Source organism: Camelus ferus, chromosome 6 (genome assembly GCF_009834535.1).
Source record: "Camelus ferus isolate YT-003-E chromosome 6, BCGSAC_Cfer_1.0, whole genome shotgun sequence".
NCBI classification, from domain to species: Eukaryota; Metazoa; Chordata; class Mammalia; order Artiodactyla; family Camelidae; genus Camelus; species Camelus ferus.
The window spans coordinates 37,609,149-37,626,238 of NC_045701.1; the positions used below are offsets into that span (position 1 = coordinate 37,609,149).

The 17,090-nt window shown below is 39.2% G+C and overlaps 2 protein-coding genes across 5 annotated transcripts in view; one reads left to right on the forward strand and one right to left on the reverse strand.

The window, feature by feature from the left end:
- Nucleotides 1-5,128, forward strand: part of SCFD1 (sec1 family domain containing 1) — an 88,100-nt gene extending 82,972 nt beyond the window's left edge. Inside the window, exons 24-25 of the mRNA XM_006191253.2 lie at nt 718-786; nt 4,910-5,128. Of these exons, the coding sequence (XP_006191315.1) occupies nt 718-786; nt 4,910-4,933 (93 nt within the window). The 3' untranslated portion in view covers nt 4,934-5,128. The remainder of the gene's footprint in view (nt 1-717; nt 787-4,909) is intronic.
- The window catches only part of LOC116664215 (translation initiation factor IF-2-like), a 108,109-nt gene that overhangs the window by 4,632 nt on the left and 86,387 nt on the right, over nt 1-17,090 (reverse strand). For 2 of the 4 annotated variants that reach the window (XR_004320613.1, XR_004320614.1), the window contains 2 exons: nt 15,174-15,316; nt 14,479-14,548 (listed from right to left, as the gene is read on the reverse strand). The exons of 1 other annotated variant lie outside the window; for it this stretch is intronic. Coding sequence is in view for 1 of the 3 variants with exons in the window: in XM_032481821.1 (XP_032337712.1) it covers nt 15,178-15,316 (139 nt within the window). In the remaining 2 variants the exon portion in view is untranslated. Of the gene's footprint in view, nt 1-14,478; nt 14,549-15,164; nt 15,317-17,090 lie in introns of those variants that run through there. One more of the 4 variants, XM_032481821.1, reaches the window with a different exon arrangement.

Sequence of the window (17,090 nt, forward strand, 5' to 3'; positions counted from 1 at the left end):
CAGCTTATATATCACAGAGAGATGTTCTGCTCTTGTATTACAAAGCCATAATTCTTTTTGTTCCTTGATGAATTATCGTATTTGCTTTGTTATGGAATAAACTTTTGACATTACAAAAGAAATCTTACAAATCTTACAAAGGTATTCCAGTTCACAATACATATATAAATTTCAGCATTAAAGAGTTACCAAATTCTCCAGTCAAAAAGTTTTGACCGCTGTAATTGGGTCCCAACATTCTCAAAATTAAGTATGAAATTCTCAAAATTAAGAATGAAATTCACAGGAATGGGGTATATTAACACACAAATACTGTACTGTCACAAATGAGCCTGAAGTGACAGTCTGCGCTGCTTGTGCCATCTCCTGCTTTCAGCATGACCAAACCCTAGGAATACTTCAAGTAGTTACAGATCCTCATTGACCTAAGATTTTATAAATTTTTGCTCCCATGAAATGTATCGGTCATGACATTCCTTCTATTTTCAGTGTAAATGGCATTAGAAGTGTACCTAACATATTTTGAAGTAAAAAAAAAAAACTATGCCCATTTCACTACTTTATTCCATGCAATTTTAGGATAGACATGTGTACACTAAAATCCAGTATTCCCCTAAAAAAAAAAAACTAACAAAAAGTCTTACTAGGTTTAATCCCTCTTCTTGGGAACACTGAAAATATTACTTGTATCTGAGTTCTGTCTCTGATTTTTTACAGGGGAAACAAGGCAAGCACATTTTGTATGGCTGCAGTGAACTTTTTAATGCTACTCAGTTCATAAAACAGGTAAAGTGCACCTTTTAGTTTGTTTCTTAGCATACCCCAAGTTGCTGTTGCTACTTTTCAAAAGGGAGTAAGGTAATCATATTCATCTGAACCAGCTCAACTAAAAGCCATAAAGTTATGAGAATGTAAGGTTTTGCCCATGGACAACTATGAAGAAAACTCTTATAAGTAACATTATTTCCCTTATCCCAAATCTATGAGAAGGTAAATTCAGAAAATTTTAAATTGGGGTAGTTGCCGTGGCTCCCATAAAAATCATAACTGTACCCAGTACTTGTTTTTAGCAGCTCTTCCTAGTGTCTTTTTCCAGTACAACCTTCTTACCCACGTAATACGGTTCTTGTACTTTCAACCTCAGTGTAGTGGTCCAGTGGTATTATAAGAATTTCAACATACAGAAAACTGAAGAGAATTTGCAGTGAACACATGTACACTCCCCACTAACATTTTATTGTCCTTGCTTTATACAATAGCCTGTCCATCTTCCCATTCTTCATTCTATTCTTTGCTCCAGCTTGCTTTATTAATTTCAAAGTAAGTAGTAGTTATCAGTACACTTCCCCCTTAATACTTCAGTGCCATTATTATTAACTAGATTTCATTACTGGTTTAGTTTGTCGTCGTTGTATTACTCTTTGGACGTAAAATTTACAGTGAAATACATATATCTTAAGTGTACTTTCCTGAATTTTGTCAGATGTCTTGTTCACCTGAGTATTAACCCAAACCCCCATCAAGACAGAGAACCATCACATCACAAAGCTCCTTTATGGCCTTTGCCAGTCAATCCTTGCTCCTAGTCAAAGCCTGCCCCCCAGACACTGTCTTGATGCTTTTCCCCATAGATTAGCCTTGCCTACTTTAGAACATCACATAAATGGAATTTTTCTTGGTTAGGTTAATTAGAGGTTAATCTTTTTTAATGAACCAGATGGTGTTTGTGTTGATTTTCTCTTTTTTTGTTTTTTATTCATTGGTTTTTACTCTTGATTATTCCTCTGTTTTGATTACTTTAGGGTTACTTTGTTCTTTTCCTAGCTCCTAATATTGGAAAATTACTAGTCCTTAACTTTAGTTTTCTTTTCTAAAATAAGCATTTAAAGCCATAAAATTAAAACTCTTGCCATTCACTGCTTTAGCCACATTCCACAAATGTTGATACATTTCTTATCATTGTTTGAACTATTTTTAATTTACCTGGTGGTTTATTCTTTAGCACATGTGTGGAGATCTTTTGTTGTTTCAAGTATTTGTGGATTTTCTAGACACCTTATTCTTAACTGATTTCTAATTTAATTCTCTTGTCATAGGACATTCTATACATACGTTTATTGTTTCAAAATTTATTTAAATTCCTTTTCTGGCCCAACATATGATCTGTCTTGCTAAGGACTCCATATGCAGTTAAAAAAAGAATGTATATTATGCAGAAGTTGTGGGGAAGGGTTCTAAAATACTAATTTGGTCAAAGTCGTTGATAGCATTACTTAGCTCCTGTATGTCTTAACAGAACTAGACCAAAAGAAAAATCAATGAAGTACTGAAAGACTGGTATCAAAATCTCCAACTGTGATTATGGAATTGTCTTTTACTTTAGTTCTGTCATTTCCTACTTTTTGTATTTTTAAGCTCTATTATTTAGGTATATACAAATCTATGACTGTTGTATCTTCCTGATGAATGGACCTTTTTATCTTTATGCAGTATTCCTGTACTTTCTGGTAATGCTCTTTGTCTTGAAGTCTATTTTATCTAATATTCAGATAGCCATCCTAGCCTTCAGTTACTTACAGTTTACAAGTTAAAACTTTTCCATTTGTTTACTTTCAGCTTGTCTATGAATTTATATTTAAAGTGTATATTTGGTAGGTAGAATATAGTTGGATCTTTTTTTTTTTTTTAACCATTCTGACAATCTCTGTCTTTTAATTGGAGTCTATTGGTCTATTAATATCTAATGTAATTATTAACATGATTGGATTGAGGTCTACCATTTTACTGTTTCCTGTTCCTCCTTTCCTGCCTTTCTTTGTATTTGAACACTTTTTAGAATTCCACTTTGATTTATCCACAGATTTGTTTTAGGTATATCTCTGCATTATTTTGGGGTTGCAGATCACATTATATACATCTTAACTGTTCATAGACTAATTAATATTATGCCACTTGTATTAAATGTAGAAAACTTGCAAACATGTAGACCCTCAGCATTTATGCTGTGATTGTCATATTTTATATCTATATACATTATTAACCTCAAGACAGTGGACAGTGTTATTTGTGTTTTAGACAGTTGTGTGTGAAATAAAGACATAATTCTTTTGCATTTTTATGGATATGATTTCCAGTACTCTTCATCCCTACTTACAGATTTTAATTTCCATCTATTGACTGAAAAACTTCTTTTCAGCATTCATTGTAGCTCAGGTATGCTATTGGGGAGTTCCCTTAATTTTCTTTTAGATGAAAATGTCTATCTCACCTGTATTTTTAAATGATATTTTTGCTGGATACAGAATTCTGGATTGACAGGTTTTCAGCACTTTAAAGATGTTAGTCCACTGTCTTCTGACCTTCATTGTTTTTGGTAGGAAGTCAGCAGTCATTCAGATTGATATAGTAACTTTATATGTAATGTGTAATCTCTCCCTGGGGCTTTCAAGATTTTCTCATTATCTTTGGTTTTCAGCAGTTTAATTACAGTGTATCAATACAAGACTTCTGTGTATCTTGCTTGGGGATCACTGAGCTTCCTCACTCTATAAGTTTATACCTTCACCAAATATAGAGAATTTTCAGCTGTTACTTCTTCAAATATTTTTATGCCCACTTTTCTCTCTCCTGTCCTTTTATATATAATGTTTAACTTTTTTATAGTGTCCCCCAAGCCCCTAAGGATTCTGTTCCTTAAAGTCTATAACTTAAGTTGCACTGTCTTCAGATTCACTAAGTCTTTCTCATGCTATCTCCATGCTGCTATTTGAATATTAGTGTATTTACCAGTTGTTCTAGAATTTTCATTTGGGTTTTTAAAAAATAGTTTGTATTTTTCTGTTAAGATTTCTTATTTTTCACTTTTCCATTATTTCATTGTTCTAGCTGCTTTTTAAAACCTTGTACTATTAACTACCACACATGGATCATTTCACTGATGGTCTCCATTGTCTGTCCTCCTAGAGAATGGGTCCCATTTTCCTGTTTCTTCATATATTGACTGATTTTAGGTTGTATCCTTTACATTGTGAATGCTGTGTTTTGGAAACTGAGTTCTTTTTTCCCCAGAGATTGTTGGTCAGGCCCAAAGTTCAAACTGTCTCTTGGGCAGCAGCTGAAATCCCACTTTCACCAGAGATTCAGAGAAAAGTCTATACACAGAATTTGGGGTCTGTCGCACTGGCTCTCTCCAGGATCTCCGCCTCACCTTTCGGTAGCTTTAGTTGCCCCCAGACTCACTCTTCTGGTTCTTCAGGCCAGAAAGACTGCAGGTTCTCTGTAAGTTTTAGCTCTAGTATAGCACCCACTGTGGCCTGCCTTCAGGCTGAGAGCCGTAGAATCAGAGAACTCAGCCAGCGCTATTCCCTCCTTCCACGTGATCTCACTTGTTCTTCTTTGCCTTCAGGTAGTTGGTTTTCGTGTTCTGTTTAAAGTTTATAATTTCTATCTCTGGTAGACTTGGTCCAATAGGAGTTTATCCAGCCTTCCAGAATTGAAAATCTTATTATATTTCTAATTTCTATTAGAATTTGTATTAGAAATATATTAAAATATATATAAAAGTGAACTGTCAGCAGTGAAGCCACACGTGACATTTTTCTTTATATTTTAATACTGAGTTAATACTAATTTTCTTTAGTCTCAGGTTTTTGTTTTCCATTAATTTGCAACTAGAATGTTTATACATCTTTGTGCCATGACAGTTTTTAAATATTTACAAATCATAAACATTTGAGATGATGGTGAAAATTGAGTGAAAGTATATTGTTCTAAAAATACAGTGAATGAAACTGAAAGCCTGAATTTTACCATGAAAAAAGTGTGCATTTAAACTGTTTACAAATATGATTGAATACATAAGTTTATTTTGTGATTTAAAAAAAATATTTGATTTTTTGTTCTGTTTTAGCTGTCACAACTTGGACAAAAATAACACAGAAGAACATTAACATGAAAATCTACTTAGAAGTTGGATAAATGTAAAAAGTCAAAAGAGCCAGATGTTTCCTTCTCCATATCAATGTCCTAACAGTAAAACTTAGTTATTTGTTAATTTTTAAGGAAATTCTATACTTAATATAATGTGTACTGATTGAAAGAATAAAAGCATTTCAGAAATAAATTTTAACATTGTGCAGTCTCTCTCCTGTTATGTTTGACGAATGAGAAAGTACTTTGGAAGGAAGGAAAGCTCTGTCTGAATATGGATATTATGTTAAAATATTAATATAATAACTAATGTTATGATTGAAGCTAGTGAAAGTTTGAGCAGATGTGTTATTTGATTGGTTCATGAATCTCCTACTTGTATACATTTTAATTGTAAAATTACCTTCCCATACTTTCCCACATTGCCTCTAGATTTTAAGTGGAGATTTTAAAAAGCCGCTTGAATGTCTCTTCTCCATGTGACACACCTATGTACATTTTTCCCACATAAAATCCCTCCTTGACATAGTAGCAAAAGTCAGGCATTAACAGTGTCTAGAATAGACAAATACAAAACACTTATCCTGTAAAGTTCTAAATAATATGAAAGAGTAAGTGTTAAATTTGGTTCTAACCTTCCTATCAGCCTGGCGTGCAGCATTAAGAAGAGATGCTAGTCAATCATATCCCTCAAGGCAGCAGAAAGATAAAAGCAAACCCATTGCTCCAGAGAGAACATAATTTTTCCTGTAAAGGCCAGGGACTTTTCCTCCTAATGAGCCTCATCGAGAGCAATCTGTAGCGTTACAGACAACAGACACACTGACGATAGAGAAAACAGCAGGATTGGCAGCACTGTTTGTTTCTGCACCTCCACCCGCCACGGGTCAGTGCCCTCACACCAAGTCACAGGTCAAGAAAAATAACTCTGCTTGGGTGGTGGCTGGCTAACCTGATTTAGTCCTGGGATATAATTTAAAATACGTTTGGGCTCCTGTAACAAATAATCATAGACTGGGTGGCTTAAACATGTATTTCTCACAATTCTGGATGCTGGGAATTCTAAGATCAAGGTGCCGGCAGATCCAGCGTCTGGTGAGAATCTTCCTGGTTTGTAGACAGCCACCTTCTTGTATCCTCACACGGCACAGGATAGAGAGCAGCTCTGGTCCCTTAATCCCCTATTAAGGGCACTAATCTCATCATGGGGGCTCCACCCCCACGGCCTCATCCAAACCCAGTTACCTCCCAGCAGCCTCACCTGCAAATACCATAACATTGGGGGTTAGGGCTTCAGTGTGTGAACTTGTGGGAGACACGTTCAGTCCCTACACTACGTCTGTCAAAGTGATCAAAGTGGCTGGCACTCACGGCTTCAGGAGAGAACAGTCTGTGGAGACAAGACTAATCAAGGTGATAAGCTCCAGAGAAGAAAAAGTGACACCCCTGTCTCCTCAGTAATGGGGAAGGCAGACCTTAATGTTCAGAAAATTGTCACTAGATTAAAACTACGAAAGACAAAAGGAGGTGGTCTCTCATGTTATCTCTGCATTTAAAAATGAGTTAGAAAAGTAAGTCTTATCGATGAATGTACAATAATTTCTTTCAGGCTTGCCTTAAGTTCACATAAAAAGTCATTGCCAGGGTTCTGAGACAGAAACCCTTCTGTGAGACTGTGAAGGTTTTGGGCCTTAAAAAAAAAGTCTCTGGGGAAACCTTGGCCTTTCTCCCACCGTCCGTGGCTCCAGCCCAGCCACCCTGGTGTGGGTTACCCGGCACGGCCACCCGCAGCACTGCCAGGGGCACAGGTGCTGCTGCCTCGGGCTGGGCAGCTCAGCAAGTCTGGACCAGCAGGCCCACAGCTTGGCTGATTCAGAAACCAGTTTTATCTAAGTCTCCATAAGGGTGATCCTCTTCAGAGGAATGAATTCCTACCCTTAGAAAAGTCAGGTGAGAGATAAAGGTCCACAGGAAAGGGAACTGCTCTGCCAGGTGATCTACCAAAATTGCATCAACTAACCCTCACAATAGCACTGTCGGCTGGGTGGTACAGCTCCAATTTTACAGATGCAAACAAAGCTCAGAAGGTTAAGTACCCTGCTCAAAGTCATGGCTGGTACACGGTGGGGCCAAAGACAGAATGCACATCTGTCTGCTCCAAGTCCCACTACTCAGAATCACCTGGCTGAGGAAGCCGGAAGCTTGGGGTCTAAGCCAAGCCACTCCTCACTGGTCCACCTACATCAGTGACTTGACCCCACCTTTTTCCTCGTGTGTGTAACGAGTGGTACAGAGTAGGGGCATCGAACGTGGGGCCCTCCAGGCAATGCAGCGCACCTGAACCAGCCAGCTCAGGATGTTCAATAAAACAAACACCTTCCCAAGGAGCTCACACACAGGAACCGGAAGGTTCGGCCACCTGTCTGAAAGAATTTGAGTAGTTTGGCATAAACATAGGAAAGTTCAGCTCACTTGGCATAGATGGGGCTCTACAATGGAAAGGCAAAATAAAAAAGGACTGAGAGGAAATTCAAGTCAAAACGGAAGTTTGCCCTGAACCCGAAGCTTACATTTGATCACCGCCAGGTAATTTTGTACAGCAACAAACTGCAAGACAGCCTGCCGTCCCAGTGTGATCAACATCGTGAATGTTCAACTCATGCCCTTAAAATGTAGAGTTTTTTGGGTATAATCAAAGGACGCTGAAGCTATGTGATTTTAATTTACTTAAATATACTCAGATCATTACACTGGACGTTTGGAGAAATTTTTTCAGTTTTTGAAAGTTGCGAGGCATGGAGCAACCTGACTCCAGGGGCTGATGACACTGTACTGAGGTGACATGTTCCTAAAGAAAACCGGAAACTGAATTGCTGTTTGTCGTAGTGACCACATCCCGGTAGACACAGACTTAGAGAGAACTAGGGGCTTTTTCAACTTCACTTTGTTGAATTGCCCTGGTTTCGACAGAATTGTGAATCTCAAAAGTTTATATCCAAAGAAATTTCTGGATGTTAATGAGTGTGTACTAGGCTTTAAATGTTTGTAGCTGCTTTTGTAATGGAAACCTCAGGATGATTCTAAATTATCAAGCATGAACCCCATCAGCGTGGCTCTATTTCAAGAGGAATACCTGACTCTGCTTAAAGCAAACAAACTCTGTACCAAGATGACATGGTATCCTAAGACTCCAGAGACAGCTCCATCAACTCTAGGACTCTCCTGAAGTCAATGTGACTCTAACAACATACACTGGTTTTTCTGCCAGCATAATTTCCCCTGACTTTTGTCACCCCAACCTTATGTTCTTTCACCATTCCTGATAACAGTGAATGGTTAAGCAATAGGTAAGTAGACAAACCCAGCCAAGAGGTGGCACTTAGACTCCTGCTGAGGCCATTCCTTGAGGTCACAACAGGGCCATTCTCTTTTCTGCCGGACTTAAACTGGGGGGCCTTCAACATGAGGTTGTAGACATTGCCACAAGATGCATGAGAATGAAGCCAATGCAGAGCCCAGAAACATCCTAATGACATCATCTGAACCCCCTGGTCTTCGGTGTAATCTGAATATTGGAGCCAGAGGCGAAAACAGTAAAATCCAATGGATGATTTAAACATTCTATGAGAGCCAAAAAAATGTAAACCAGACAAAACATAAGAAATAATGATTTTCAGACAATGGGTGTCGAGAGCACTGGACAGCGATCCCTAAGAGCAGAGAAACAAATGAGGTGAGCCCTGCCCCTGGCCCAGCTTACTTCCAGGAGAGCCTGTGCAGGCTGCAGCGCAGGCAGGGCTCGTCCAAAGGTCTCTCTGAGTTGAGGGGACAGAGCTGGGCATCTGGGAAGGTCAAGGCAGCTCAAGGTCACAGGGTAGAGAACGGAAAGAGAGAGCTACACAGGGAAAGTTCTAGAGATCTGCAGAGGGTCAGATGAATGCTAATCAGTGTGTGTATGTGAGGAAATTACCCAAGGCCCGGGAAAGAACTCCCTAAGAGGGTTATACAGGGAGCAAGAATAATTTTCTTTGCTCATTCGGGGCCAGAAAGAGTGCCTGTTCCCATCAACCAATTACCTCATAATTCAAGGGAGATTGGCAGAGTACTCAAAAGTACTCAGTAATGGGGAAAATTAGCCTGACTAAATGCTATTTTTTTTTTTTAGCCTCACCTAACAAGCAAGCAAGACTCGAATGGATTAAATTGTTTCTAAGTAACTTAACCATATACAAGAAAACTCAAGAATATAGAAATACATACTCAGCCATAAAAAAGAATGAAATAGCCATTTGCAGCAATATGGATGGACCAAGAGATTATCATACTAAGTGAAGTCAGACAGAGAAAAATACCATATGATATCACGTGTGTGGAATCTAAAAAAATGATACAAAAAAATTTATTTACAAAACAGAAACAGACTCACAGATGTAGAAAACAAACTTATGGTTACCAAGGAAAAGTTGGTCGGGGAAGGGTAAATTAGGAGTTTGGGATTTGCAGACACAAACTACTGCATATAAAATAGATAAATCAGGTCCTACTGTATAGCACAGGGGACAATATTCAATATCTTGTAATAATCTATGATGAAAAAAATATGAAAGAATATATATATATATATATATATATATATATATAACTGAATCACTAAGCTGTACACCAGAAACTAAACACAACATTGTAAATCAACTATACTTCAATAGAAAAAAAAATAGAGAAATCCAAAAATATCTAAGCCCAGAACATAAAAGTTACAGTAGTCTAAAATCCAATCAAGACTTACTGGATAAGGTGTGGAGAGGGTATAGCTCAGTCGTAGAGTGCTTGCTTAACATGCATGAGGTCCTGGGTTCAATCCCCAGTACCTGCACTAAATAATAAATAAATAAACCTAATTACACACCCACCCCTGAAAAAAACCAAGCAAACAAACAAAAGAAAAAACCTTACCAGATAAGATATAGGACAATAAAGAACACAACGAAGCAAAAAATTCTCAATAGAAACAGATCCAGAAATGCCATTGATGATGGAATTAAGATGTTAAAACAATTATTATAACTATATTCCATATACTCAAGAAGGTAAAAGAAAGTTTAAGCATTTTTAAGTAGAGATGTAGAAGATATAAAAAGGCCCCAAGTTAAATTCTAGAAATAAAAAAATTCAAAGTCCAACATTAAAACTTCACTAGAAATATTTATAGAATAATAATATTTATAAGTTGAACTTAAAGCTTAAGAAGACCTGGGTTTCTTCAGTTTAGGGTTAATGAACCAAAAATCAACTTTTTAAACAAAAATAACTTCTAAATATTTTGTGACCAAAACTTTAACTGACAGCATCAAGAAATACTTGAAGCTCTTTTTCCCCCCGCCAATGACCTGAGTCAATAAATTAACTTTTTGGCTTAAGACAGTATGAAAAGATACCTGTCATTTGCAAAAAATATTTGTGAAATAGATGCTGGGAAGTATATAGTTTAACCAATTCTGAGAAAAACACATTCTCTTTCACAGAACTGCTAAAACCACTGCTGACACCTAGTCTGAGCAGACTCAGAACTGAGACATGCAGAACACAAGCCACAGTTCAAGAACCCCCTCACCTGTTACACATCAGACTCACTGATTTCTTCATTTGACCAGTTACTTACACTAGGCCTACAACTATGAACCTCTGTGAGAATAAAAATGACTCAACTGTTTATGGGCTACTCTCTCTTTGTGCTGCTAAAATGTTTTTAGTGGTTAATTCTGAGTGATTTTTTTACATTATGCAGTTTATACACAAATGAATTTCTGATCATGTATTCTCTACTTAAACAAAAACTTGGATTAGACAATCTTCAAGTGCTCTACACATCATTAATATTCAAAGATTACAACCAAACTCACAGAAAAGGTATTTATAAACCTGTAGTCCAGTTTATTTATAAGGTAACACATACTAAAAATCAGCATTGGTCGACTGCATGGGTCATACCTTATGAGAGGCAGAAGAGCAAAGAAGAGGAAATTAACAGCTTTAAACTTATGTTATCTGACAAGGACTTTGTTAGCTGTTTTAAATATTAGCTCATTTAATTCTAATAAAACCCCTCAGAAAATAGGTAATGCTATTCCTGCTTTGCAAATAAGGAAATGCAAATTCAGAGTTCAGCCACTATCCAAGGTCATTCACAATTACTAAGTGGTGGAACTTGTACTGATCAGATCTGAGACAAGAAACTTTCCCAACTGACATAAGGAATTAGAGGATATTCTGATTAGGATATTAGAAATTAGAGAAAGTAGAGGTTAGAGATGCTAAGAGCTATTTCAGCCTGATGACTTGCCTAGGGGGATTGGTTCCAAGACCCCCCACAGACACCAAAAATCAGCAGACGCTTAAGTCCCTTATGTGAATATTTGCATATACCCTATGCAAGTCCTCCTGTATACTTTAAAATCATCTCTAAATTACTTACAACACATTATACAATGTAAAGGCTATATAAATAGCTGCTGTTATGCAGCAAATTCAAGTTCTGCTTTTTGAAATTTTCCAGAATTTTTTAAAAATATATTTTTTGTCCACAATTGGCTGAATTCACAGATGTGGAATCTGAGGATATGGAGGGCCAGCTGTTTGCTCAATAGCCAGGACTGATTAGCAGACTCTGGTACTTAAAGTAATTGCTGGATAGAAGGACAGATGATAGATGAATGCACAGACCCTCATTCACTGACTCTACTTCAGAAATCCAACGTGGCCATGTGCCCTCATTCATTCATTCAAGTAAACAAACACTTGCTAAAAGCTGCTTATGTCCAAGATACTCTGGGGACACTAGAGTTACAAACTCAAAGAGACAGAATTATTACTTCCCTCATTTCCCAAAAGATTGGAGACGGTATCTGGACTTCTTCTAGCCAACGTAGGAGAAGTTACACCATTTTCAGAAATGAAGTTTCTAAATCATGGTGCAGGGAGGTAGGCTGTAAGAAAACTCCTCAGAAGTAAGCTAGTCCTTGTTGGGTTCAACTGGACCCAGGACAGGTACCACTTAACACGTGAACGGTCCTCAGCTCTATCTACTTCCTTCAGATAGTACCTTTCTGTTCTCAAAAGAAAAAGCCCTTTCCAGTATCTTTCCTAGATATTGGTGCTTTTCTTTTTAGGGCCAAATAAAAACTCTTCTTTATTAAATACATTAGAATACATCCATACCATGGAACCCTGTGCAGCTGCAAAAAGTAGTAAAGAAACTCCAGCTGTACTATTATGGGACAGTCTACAAGACTACAGATATATTGTTAAGTTAAAAAAAAAAAAGGTGCAGAACACTGCATATAGTATAATAGTCTATTGTGAAAAAGAAAAAAAGTATATACACTTATTTATTGTATGTGCATAGAGTAGCTCAGGAAGGAGCCACAATAAACTGGTAGCAGCGTTTGCTTTCTGGAAAGGAGACTGGGTGCCTGGTGTTTGGGAGGGAGACCCATCTAGGGATGGGAGAGCTTTTCCTTGTCTATGTTCTATATGTTTGAATATAGTACCATGTGTATATTATTTATTTCAAAAAAGACCTTTTTTGGTATTCCAGGAGACAATAGATTGTTTCGACTCACAAAATCTAATTGCAAATCTGATGGAATCTTTTAAGTTCCCATTTTACATCCTCTCGCTGTAGCATTTAACAGTGTTGTCTACTCCCTTCTTGAAATCCTCCTTCTTTAGCCTCTTTGACTTAAAATACCAAGAGTCATTTGATTTGCAGTCTGTTTCTGTCATTCCTGAGATTCAGACATTCTGGGTAAGAATCAAGGTAAGAAAATGTCATTGGGTTTGCCACAGAATATTTTGTGTAGGAACAGCTGGTTTCTACCCTATCTTGCCAGTAGTGAAAAAATAACAACAGCTATTCTACACTACACAGATTGATACTAATGTCTGTATTTTAAAATATTTGGTGGGGGGCGGGAAGAGCTCATTGGTAGAGTGTGTGCTTAGCATGCATGAGGTCCTGGGTTCAATCCCCTATACCTCCATTGAAAAAATGTATTAATCTACAACTGAGCATTGGAGCCAGACTGCTGAATTCAATCCCAGTCTCTTCTTATCAACGGTGTGACTGCAAACAGGGTACTTGATTTCTGTAAGCTTCAACCTCCTCATCTCTACAAAGGAGAAATAAATTTACAACCTCATGAGATTGTTGTGCAGATTAAATGACATAATCCACGAAGGTGCTAGTTACAAAGCCCGCAGCGCCTGTCAGCTAAGACTAAGCCCTGCACTGTAAGTTTCTGAAGGGCAGGACACTGCAGTCCACTCAGAGGGCTGCTAACTGACCCAGCAGAGACCTTTCCCGCCACAAGGCGCTCTGAGTGCCTTGGGAGTGGTTCTCACAGACAAGGACGCAGGAGCCAGGCCCTCAGCTCTGCACACTTTGAGGCTTCAATGGCTACATCGGACGTGCCTGAGACCTTCCTAAAGACTCTGGTGTCACTCTGCTGTTCCAGAAGGCTGCTATAGCCAAGACACAAGCCCTCAGGCACAGGCGCAAGATTCTGTAGACAGCAAAGCAAAGTTCTCTGCCCTCTTCTGCACCTCTCCCAGCTACTAAAACTTGGTGTCAAAGGCACAGCTCTCCTCTGTGTACACGATCCTATTCCTCCAGTCAGGAAGGTAAGACCCTCACTAGTCTCTCTGTAGGCAGCTGTTCAAGTATCTCCTCTTGGAGAACCACAAAATGCCCCAAGTTGTCCCCATGATGTAGTAACATGAAGGGAAAGAAATAAGTCAACATATTTTCTCGTTCCTCAGGTGTCATCTCTGATTTGCTCTGCCTCCCTCCTGGCACAGGGTCTGACGTGATCCCCCCAGTGTGGTTTTCGTGTGCAGAATGAGTGCCAGAGGTCACCTCTCTCCTGGCTGCTCGTGTGGCCAAACCTGCCAGCGTCTACACCCCATGGACCTGCCTTGGCATGGACTCTGAATCCTAACAGGACATCAACCCTGGTTCTCAACAAAGACCAGGACTCAGCCTCACGATCCCCGGCATTCAGGCGCCCTGAATTCAGAGAACTGTGTGGTGGTCCAAGCCCCTGATGCTGACATCAGGATCCAGCCCCAGAGGCAATCCTTTGGCTCCAAAGCGCTTGGTGCTCAGGTTTCTAATAAACTGCTTGTGTTTAGAAGGAAAGCCATCCAAAGGCGAGAATGAAAGAGACCACTTTGAATTTGAAGTTGGTGAAAAATAAGGAAAATAGTTTGCAAAACATAGAAGTAACTTCCCACATCAAGGAGACCTTTGTCCTTTGCCCTCTTTAGGCAAACGCCCTTCTCCACTGACGTTTTCTTTCCTTCCTCTACCTCCTCACATCCTCCACCTTTCAAAGCAACAGGGAAACTCCACGGTTGATAGATTTACCCCCAAATATATCCAGAAAACACATGCCCAAGGATAAGCAAAATTAAAGGAGCTTTTCCCAACTGCTTTTAAATACTCCAATTCACTTTTCCTTCCAACCTAGGACGGACCTCGTGCACACTTACCAAGGAGCTAGAGCATCATATCATCTGACCTCAGGCTGTGTCCTCATCTCTGCCTGTGGGACTGCATGTCCTGTTTTCAAAAATTATAGTGAAATTACTTAATTTTGACAGAGGAAAGAAGAGAGGATGGTAATAAGTGAATAAAGAGCATCGGGGTTTGGGAGCCATCGCCTTGTTCATTCTCTCAAACAAAAACTTTGAAACTGTAAGACTGAAGAAGCTCAGGATGGAAGGGACCCCCAAGTGGCCCAGTGTAACTGCTCAACTCCCCGCTATTAAGCCTCCACCAACCCACCCCTACCCAGGCCAGCAGTCCTTCAGTACCTTCTTCCTGAGGCAACCAGAGACATCCTCAAACAGATCCAGACTATAAGAAAGCTCAGGAAATGCCGCCTTCACATGTGCATGAGCAGGTCAGACTTCTGACACCATGCTTCTCTTCCTCACCTAACTATAAAGGTACCAAGTGGGCTTGAAGGAAATGCTTGTCCATCAGCCATCAGAGAGCAGGTGATCCTAGAACTGCTGCCGCACTGTAAGCACAAGTCTTCCTAAAGAGGGAAGCCTGCCTGGTCCTCTGACAGTCTTCATGCTCACAGCCACCCTGGATCCTGACGCAGTGTTTACCAGCCCCACTTACTGAAAGCAGAGTAACATGGGGATGCGTGAAGAGCAGCGCCCACAAGCATACTCACACGGTCAACAGGTCTGCTGGCATCCTCCCAGGTGAAAGGCACTCCCCACGAGGAATGCTTCGTCAGCATGGGAAAACTCAGGCATCAGATTGCAGCCAACCTTCCTCTGATCTGACTTGGGTTTTCCCTGGTGCCCCAAGTACCTAAAGAAATGGGCCTTGTGGTCATCAGCAGCCAAAGGCCACATGGGCTCAGCACTTCACACAATGTGAGTTTCGGTGGAGATGTTCAGTCGTGTGCAAAGGAGAACAGAAAGAGGAAATTCCAGACGCCCTGGGAAAGTTCTGCCTCATCTCTACTCCAAGGTACAAGGTTCTGTCAGTAGAAATTATACCAACTACATACACATACAAAATAAATGATGAAGATCTTTCACTTATTTCCTCCTTAAAAAACTTCTGCCTCATATAAGAGCTGCTGAAGTAACAAAAGCTTCATACGAGGAGGCAAGAAAATACAAAGGAATAAAGACAGTCTCTTCAGCAAATGGTGTTGGGAAAACTGGACAGCAGCATGTAAATCAATGAAGCTAGAACACTCCCTTACACCATACACAAAAATAAACTCAAAATGGATCAAAGACTTAAACATAAGACAAGATACAATAAACCTCCTAGAAGAAAATATAGGCAAAACATTATCTCACACACATCTCAAAAAATGTTCTCCTAGGACAGTCTACCCGAGCAATAGAAATAAAAGCAAGAATAAACAAATGGGACCTAATTAAACTTACAAGCTTCTGCATGGCAAAGGAAACCAGAAGTAAAACAAAGCGACAACCTACGGAATGGGAGAAAAGTTTTGCAAATGAAACCAACAAAGGCTTGATCTCCAGAATATATAAGCAGCTCATACGACTTAATAAGAAAAAAACAAACAACCCAATCCAAAAATGGGCAGAAGACCTAAACAAGCAATTCTTCAAGGAAGAAATACAAATGATCCATAGGCACATGAAAAAATGCTCAATATCACTAATTATCAGAGAAATGCAAATCAAAACTACAATGAGGTACCACCTCACACCAGTCAGAATGGCATCATTCAAACGTCCACAAATGACAAACGCTAGAGAGGCTGTGGAGAAAAGGGAACCCTCCTACACTGCTGGTGGGAATGCAGTTCGGTGCAGCCACTATGGAAAACAGTATGGAGATTCCTCAAAAGACTAGGAATAGACTTACCATATGACCCAGGAATCCCGCTCCTGGGCATATATCCAGAAGGAATCCTTCTTCAGTAAGACACCTGCACCCCAATGTTCACAGCAGCACTATTTACAATAGCCAAGACATGGAGACAGCCTAAATGTCCATCAACAGATGACTGGATAAAGAAGATGTGGTATATTTATACAATGGAATACTATTCAGCCATAAAAACCGATAACATAATGCCATTTGTAGCAACATGGATGTTCCTGGAAAATGTCATTCTAAGTGAAGTAAGCCAGAAAGAGAAAGAAAAATACCGTATGAGATCGCTCATATGTGGAATCAAAAAAAAAAAAAAAAAGCTTCATACAGACCACCAAGAAAGCCATGAAAATACGAAGTATGAGGAATCAGCAGGAGTGGCAGTTATTTCAAAGAAGAACTGATTACATATAGCTGTGTATGCATGTAACTTTATATATATATGCCGGAGCCAGCCGGCAAAACGAACTGGTCTGAAGACGCGGTCGCCACAACTAGGAAAAAAGAACAGACACACACACACAAAGAATGGGATCGAGAGGGACGGGTCTTGCATCCTGCCGAGGCAAAGACCAGACACCGCCGCCGTGGTTTATTCAGCAATTCTTTTTATAATGCTTAAGAAGAAAAAATATTGCATACCAAGGAGGATTACATAGTGTGCCTCAAAATCTTTTACAATGCTGTTTTGGACATATTTATTGTAGTCATAAAGTTA